The 8339-nt window shown below is 34.3% G+C and overlaps 1 protein-coding gene across 1 annotated transcript in view; it reads left to right on the top strand.

The window, feature by feature from the left end:
* LOC107598987 (sperm-associated antigen 17-like) overlaps window positions 1-6543 on the top strand; it is a 17109-nt gene extending 10566 nt beyond the window's left edge. The window contains 8 exon segments of the mRNA XM_016290467.1: window positions 3713-3843; window positions 3988-4118; window positions 4320-4511; window positions 5136-5249; window positions 5374-5428; window positions 5988-6078; window positions 6283-6336; window positions 6420-6543. Coding sequence (XP_016145953.1) covers window positions 3713-3843; window positions 3988-4118; window positions 4320-4511; window positions 5136-5249; window positions 5374-5428; window positions 5988-6078; window positions 6283-6336; window positions 6420-6543 — 892 coding nt within the window.
* The last annotated feature ends 1796 nt before the right edge of the window (window positions 6544-8339 follow it).

Below are 8339 nucleotides of genomic sequence, written 5' to 3'. Positions count from 1 at the left end.
AGACTGGAGAAATGGCTGCTGAAAATTCAGCTTTGCATCACAGGAGTAAATTACATTAGGGCTGCCACTAACGACTATTTTTATTTCGATTAATCGATCGACTAATTTATCGATTAATCGATTAATCTAAACCAGGCCTGTATACGGCCCGCAGTGTCTTTTAGTACGGCCCGCTGGATCATATTAGACTCGGATGATCAATTTTAAAACATTTGAAAAGCAAGTCAGGTAAAAATTGCTTTCAGTTTATGATGTTAACACTATCTCCAACCAGGAGAGGTCGCTAGTTTCCAGCCGCTCCCCTATTCATTTCAGCGTAGTAGGACGTGCACTCTAATGTAAACATTCACTAACATTAGCAAATAATAAATGAAAAACCGACCATGAAAACAGTATTTTCAAGACAATATGGTAAACAGATGATCTTTTTACCAAGTTCAAGGGGATACCCATATGTTTGGATTGTTTGGAAATCTGTATTTTATTTAAATCGCCATCACACCACTGGCTCACAAACAACGGGGACCCCAAAGTTGCACTTGCCTCAAATTTCAAAGGTAAAATTCATAGTCAACAAAAGCTTTTTGCCAAATGCATGACAGAAATGTTTGCACTGGACTATGTTCTTATTAGGGTTTCCGCGGGTCCTTAAAACGTCTTCAGTTCAATTGTTTACATTTAAGGCCATGCAAACTCTTAAATGGTACAAAAAGTCTAAATTATAAGAGGTCTTTGGGGACGGAAAGACAAGAATTGCTATATGGATTAATATGACGATTAAACTTCAAAAGGCTATGATTTCACTAAATAAACTTGAGCGCTGCAGTCAGCTTTTTGTTCTGCCCACACAGGGAAACCACTAAATGCGCAGTTCCGAAAGTGAAACCTGCTGGCAGAGAACAAATTTGCTTTTTCAATTAGCCCATCTGCTAGTTTTGCTACATATTTTTAAATGTGAACCAGTGGATCGACAAAGAGCTAATGCATTATAAAAATCTAAACAATTAAGACACTAAGATATATTTATATGTTATTTAATATAATAATTAATTGATAATAATTGTTTAAATTAATATAATAATTGATACTTTTGACTCATCCCTTTTCTTAAAAATTGTTTAAAGGCTGAAATGTGAAGTGCAGATCTTAAAAAGGTTTTTAAAGGTCTTAAATTTGATTTTAAAATCCTGCAGATACCAGGTTATTTTACGGTACCATTTGGAATAACTCTTTTTTTTTTCTTTTTCTTTTTTTAAGCCTTTTTAACTGTCCTTTTAGGTTGTTTTGAGAATGTTCTGTAGGCTACTGATAAAAAAAGGACCTCTGTATATTTGTTTGTTGCAAATTTACAGACAATGAAATTGAAATGTTTACATTGGCTAGTCGGGGTAATATTCCTGTCCACTGACAACAAAGTTTTGCTTCTGAATTAGCATAACTGCACAAGTTTTATACTTAATAAAATCTTTAAAAACAAATGACATTAGTTATACTTTAATTTCCTTCAATAAAAAGGAAATTGAGTAAGACGGTGTAAAAGGTGTGTGGACGTGGATTAGTAATCTGGCCGCTTGGTATAAAGGAGAAAAAATGCTGGCCCTCATCACTATCAAAGTTGCCCATCCCTGATCTAAACGATTAATTTCCCACAAAAAAAAATCAACAATTTTAAAAAACATTTAATTAAACTTGCCACTTTGCCATTCAGTAGTGTACCATAAAAAAAGTATAAATGTAAACAAGCCATTGACGAAATGTAAAACTAAAAGAGTAAAAATGTAAACAAACCTAATAAAAAGAATATAATTACAAAAGTCTGAGAAAGTCAGCATGTTCTTAATGTCAATATATCCACATGTTCTGGGCTTCTGTTCATTACAGCTGTGAGTGCAACTACAAAGGGGGAAAAAATCTGTTTCAATGAACCCCAACAGTTGGGTTTTCACATTAAATAAATGCAATGTTTAGAGTCCACTAGAATCAAGTATTAATTTTATTATCAAAAGTTATTATAAAAAATTTTAAGTATTAAAAGTACTCTTAGAAATGTGTAAACAACAGATTTAAACCGACATCTCCAGCATGATGAAAAAAATTTGCAGAGGACTTCAGTAGTGAAACTCCAAATGAAATCCAAATTTCTATGAAATCCTTTTTTAAAGCAAAAGTAAAGTGCAACATAGAGTGCAAGAAGCAAGTGTCCATCTCATAATCGAAATCACTGAAATCAAAGTTCAGTATTATAATGTAAGAATGACAACATGGCCACGTGTTCTGGTCTACTAATGATGAAATATAAAAATAGATGTAGGTTAAGTGAACAATAGCCTTTAAATTTACTTAAAATACATATATAATAGCAATGAGGCAATAATAATTAGTTCAAATAAAGTATCAAAAGTAAGAAATCATATGGTTTTATTGAACAAAACTGTTAAAATACTGTATTATAATGTAATAGAGCCACTGATCTATATATAAATATAATATAATCTCTATTATAGATCAGTGAATAGAGCTAATGTAGCTACGCTCTTAAAAATAAAGGTGCTTCACGATGCCATAGAAGAACCTTTTTGTCTAAATGGTTCCATAAAGAACCTTTCTGTTTCACAGAAGGTTCTTTGTGGCGAAAGAAGGTTCTTCAGATTATAAAAACATAAGAAAGAGATGGTTCTTTAAAGAACCTTTGACTGAATGGTTCTTTGTGGAACCGAAAATGGTTCCTCTATGGCATTGCTTGAAGAACCTTTTGAAGCACCGTTATTTTTAAGAGTGTACAGTATGCATTATAACAAAGGCCTGCAGAGGGCGCCAAAGGCCTGACGATTGTTTTTACACATTGCTGTGCAATCTAATACTCGTTTAATATTTACCAAGCATAATTTAATTCAAATGTCCACTTAATCTTTAATATTTGGCCATTTCTTTATGACAGAAATGCTATTGCCACTGTAATTAAATGAATATGTGGACATCAAAACGTGTAAACTTAAGAGTGAGGGTTTGAGATTTTATTTTGAAACCGCGAGATAATGATGTATTCTCCTGTGTTTGCGTGGATTTATAAATTATTTACCTTACAAATCTGATGAAATAGCGCACGTTGCGTTCCCAGATGAACGTTATAATAAACCCAAACTCACAACAACATGCAGAGATGGAGTTTGAGCATTTACTGTGAACGGAGCCGCTGTGAGACGCACGTAGGTAACCTACACGCCTATAACTGCATCACATATAATTATTTAATTAAATCGTAGCGTTTGTGAATTCACAGTTATGCTTAATTATGATTTTTAAACGGGCTTAATATATCATGCAGCCTTGGAAAACAGTCTAATAATGTTTTATGGATTCTCGTCCGTGAAATGTGGCACTTCCGGTATTTTGCCGGTTAGTCGACGCAGGCAATATGAACTCGATGATTTTTTTTAATCGAATAGTCGAATAGAATCGACGAATCGCGACAGCCCTAAATTACATGTTAAAATAGAAAACAGCTGTTTTCCATTGTAATTATATTTCATAATATTGTTTTACTGTATTTTTAATCAAATACAGTTTGATCAGCCTTGATGAGTGTAAGAGACTTCTTGAAAAACATTAAATACAAAGTTTTAAACAGTAGTGTATTTGCTTGAAAAAAATTGCATTGCATTTTGTTTGCTTTCCAAGTGACGTTTAAAATGTAATAATTGTTGTCTTTGAGGTTATTTGTGGTGCATGAGGACTGTTCAGCCTCAGAGCTGCTGAGAGCTCAAGATGTGGAAGATCTCCTACAGAAGGCTTACTGTGACTCTTCTATCGCCATCCTCACTGACCCACTAGCAGACTCACAACGTCAGGACACTTTCCATTCATCCTGTGCATTATATTACTGACCTCTGTCTTTATTTTCAACATCAATCCTTTTGAAATGATGTTTAATGCAAGTTTGCATAAATGCAGCAAGTAAAATACTTCTCCTGATTGATTTCTCTTCAGAATCATTTGGCATAACTCTGCTAAGGCCCTGCCCAGACATAAACTCTCATTGGCTCTCATCCAAGCAAGAGGATGACATCATTCCCACACACCTCAAATCCAGGAAATGGGAGTCATTCCCTGCATTTGAGGTAATTCATAATCTATAGGTGATCTATTGTAGGTGTGAACTTGCTTTTTGAATTAACTTTGGACCTGCTGTGGCACAAAGAACTAAAAAAATTATTTTTTGCTCCCAAACATGTTTGGAAATGTCTCTGTGTTTTAAGCATGCAGTTTAGTATGGATTACCTATAATGTCTCGATGGTTTGTTTCCATGTCTGGTGCTTAGAAGAAGACTCCAGGCCCGCCTTTTGGGACTACCCTTGGTTGTAGTCTTGAGTTGAAGGAAAAACCGCCAAAGTCTAGTTCCATCCACATCCATCCGGTTTTGGAGTGCCCTGATGTGCTGCTGGTGCGTCAGATGACCCAGCATCCACCTGTTACTGAAGCGCTGCGCAGGAACCTGCAAGACAAAGTCAAGGTGCCCTAATTCCTATAACACATACTAATTCAAAATATGTTTTTTTAGGTTAACTTTTTATAACTTTTCTGTGATGGTATAGTGTGACAATAAAACCACAATATTGCCAGACCCATTACTGTTCTCTTTTCACTTCCCGTCAACATCCATTGTTTTGAAACTGACCAGCTACTGAATGTGATTTTGAAAATGGTGTTTTTTTTACCTAGTGGTTTGAATATACACATTTATATCTATGCATATTTATATATTATTATGTTCCCAAATGGTATTTTTTTCTGGCCAGGATATATTTTAAATATATGTGACATATATATTATAAACAGCATGGCTTAATATATTTTTCAAAGGAAAAATATAATTGGTTTAAACCTTCAAATGCCAAAATATATTACAAAATATATTTCAAGGGGCAAGAAAATACATGTCCAATCTTAAAATACATTTTGTGTACATGCAAAATGTTTTTTAATATATTTTGGACAATATACATATATTTAGATGTAGATGTAAATATATTTTTATATATATTAGCAATATAATTTTGGAAATTTTAGCATATTTTAAAATATACTAGAAATATACCTGAAATTATATTTTTGCTCCATGGGTTTTATCCAACAGGTGTATTTGGAGCAGCTGCTGCAGAGAGAGAATCAGTGGGAGAAGATGGAGCTGAAGGACCCGCGTACAGCAGAGGAGAAAGTTCATCAGAACGATCTACTGCAGCTTGTACTGGTCAGACAGGATCCAAGATCATTATTAATTAATGATTCAACATTCAGATGTCTATAGGTCATATTTATATATTGTATATGCTGGCTTGGCTTTAAATACATTTAAAACTTAACGTTTGTTTTAGTCCCTGCCTGATGCTGTAGACCCTCCAGTTGCAATGGAGATAAGGCCTCTGTCAGGTGAGAAAATTTAAATAAGAAATATTAATAAATTATTTCTAAATATTTAATTGTAATCATAAATAATAATTATTTAATTTAAAATTCATTGTAACTCTTAATTTATAGTTATTTAATCCTCTGATGTACAGATTACTAAATTACAAAAAGAAAAAAAAGTTTATTTTTATTTCAAAACTAATAATCATCCAAATATAATCATCCTCAGTATTGTTTAAATTATGAATTATGAGAAGCATGTTCACTGCAATATTAGATACGCTCTCAGAAAAAAAGGTACAAAAGCTGTCACTGGAGTGGTACCCTTTCAAAAGGTACTAATACAGTATGTACCTTTAAGGTATTAATATGTATAATTTAGGGGTAAATTAAGGTACAAAGACCCAGTGACAGCTTTGTAACTTTTTTTTTTCCTGAGAGTGTAGTGAATAGCAATACAAAAAAAAATGAATAAGAATTTTAGTGATGGCATTTAACTACTAGATGATTTTTAGCTCTGTTAAACTCTGCCATTCATAGTGAAGCTCTCACTGTTTGCCTGTTTTTGTTCCTGTCGCAGCTGATGTGGCGTCTCTCTATACTCAAGCAGTGCGAGCAGCTCAACATCCCCACGAGCTACAGGAAAAGAGAGAAGAGAAAGTTACCAAGTGGTAATCTCCTGTCTTATCTACAATATGTAAAATATACACCAGAATAAGTTATTAATAACATGCTTATTGTGGGTAAATTTGCTCAGCCAATGGACTGGTATTTGTAGATAAAAAAACAGACCACAGATTATGTTACAGAAGGTGTGAAAGAGCATAGTGACTAATTGCTCTTACACGGTTTGCTTTCAACTTCTGCTTTTGCAGTGTCAATAAAAAGAAGTAAAAGTCACTGTGGGAAAACAGGATTAACCAGCACAGGTAAACAGTTATTCTGTTCGAATGGTTTTGTTTTCAGAAAGAAAGAGGGCGATGTATAGATGTTTTGTTTGCCCAACCTTCAGGCAAGAACTCCGGGAGCAGAGAAGACACAGAAACGCACTCAGACACCATATCGTTACTCCATACTTTCACCCTGAGCTGAAGGAAATGTCACTCGTTACAGATGAGGCTAGTACAACCATCTGAATATTTCTTAAGAGCTTAATAGCAACCAGTTTGTCTGCATTGTTTATTTAGATCAAAGATTCCTAAACATTTTTATCAGTCAAACCCTAAAATATCTGCTTTAATATTTACCTTAATATTTAAAAAATGTAACGCTTTTGCATTTTCATGATACTTTTATGTTGGTAAATGGTTACATGACATGCAAGTAAACAAATAAAATATTTAGAAGTGTTTTATTTAGTTTATTTTTATTTGTTAATTATTTATTTATTTGAATCTTACATTTTTATGATTTAATTATTAGCTGTTCATTAACTTACGAAACCCCTCTATATCAGAAACCCTGATATAGAGCATTTCTGTCAGGATGAAAGATGATTGACAATTAGCATACAGTTTGGATTGGCGGGATGGTTCGGTTCTGGGTAAGAACTCCCTGCGCATCCATGCAGCCTAGCATGGATGAGAGCAGGGAGAGCAGCCCCCCAGGGTTAACAGAACAGAACCAACATAAAAATATTGCAGATATCGTTAAGTTCAATAACTTTATGTACACATTTTAGAATTAGTCTGATTAATTCAAAGGAGAATCAGAAGGCTGAATCCTGACTGACAGAGGAGGAGCTGGGGATGGAGGAGGGTAATTAGCTATTGAGCAATGCGAAAACGGCTGATAATACTGAGGGACCTTATATATGAGTGCTTAGATAGGTGTCGTATTCCTATAGGTAGATGGGGATCAGCTGAGAGTCAGCTGATGCGAGCTTGACTAACGTGACCTGCCAGAACTAACGCTACGCTTGATGTATATAAATGGCCACATTGACATCTATAACATTAATGTATCAGGGGGACCTGTTATATCACTATTCTTGTCTTCTGTTAGGATCTAGACTTGAGCTCACTCTCCCTGGATCTTCCACCCTTCCCCAGAGCGCAGCGCTTCTCCACGGCCTCTTCATCAAGCAGAAGTAGTATCTGTAAGGTTTAAAGAATAACAATAATATTTAAGTATTATTTTTAATGGAAAGTCTTCAGAAATAAACTTTGGGTACTTTATCTGATTCTACAAATACAGATGCATTAAAAAACTTGTGAAAGCTTTGCCAAGGCATCTGTTATTCAGCATTTTCTGGAAATGTCTCACTCCAAAAAATAGTGCAAAAATTGTGTAAGCCATCAAAATGCCATATCAAAAGTTGATCTTTTTAAATCTCACACCAATCCACTCAATAAAAAATATAGACAAATATTTCCCCTCAAAAATATGCAACTGCATTTGCTTAATGTCAAAGGCAACATGATAAAGTATTACTAAAATTAGTTCACCGATAGCTGTTCTCAGGCATTCACAGTATTTATTGCAATAATGGAAGCAGGTCTGCCAAGATTAGAATAATTACAGCATCTTAGATGAGAATTAATAATGAAAGTGAAAACTTTCACTTTGAAATATTCTTGAAAAAAAAATCATTAAATGGGTGTGAACGGAAATGCTTATTAAACTACATGTGGTAACGAATGATTCAGCAGATGTTACAAAAACTGCACTTGCTGTTCTTTGTTAACCAGTTTGTGTGCTCACAAAGATGTGCTGAATTTAAAAATGCAGTTGTTTAAATCACCTTTCAGTGATGGTAATATTATTTTTTTATCATCTCAGTGAGCAAACTTTGTGAGGTACAGCTTCGTTTATTTCCGCAGATTCACCTGTAAGGGAAAGGCCTGATAGGCACCAGAGTTTGAAATAAGGAAACCCCCTCACTGCTGTTTGACAGTTCACTTCGGTTCTTCTGTGTTATGAACACTTCCTC

Source organism: Sinocyclocheilus grahami, unplaced genomic scaffold, assembly GCF_001515645.1.
Source record: "Sinocyclocheilus grahami isolate Dianchi unplaced genomic scaffold, SAMN03320097.WGS_v1.1 scaffold259.1, whole genome shotgun sequence".
NCBI lineage: Eukaryota > Metazoa > Chordata > Actinopteri > Cypriniformes > Cyprinidae > Sinocyclocheilus > Sinocyclocheilus grahami.
Note: the sequence above shows the minus strand (reverse complement) of the source record. Positions and strands in the feature narration are given on the sequence as shown.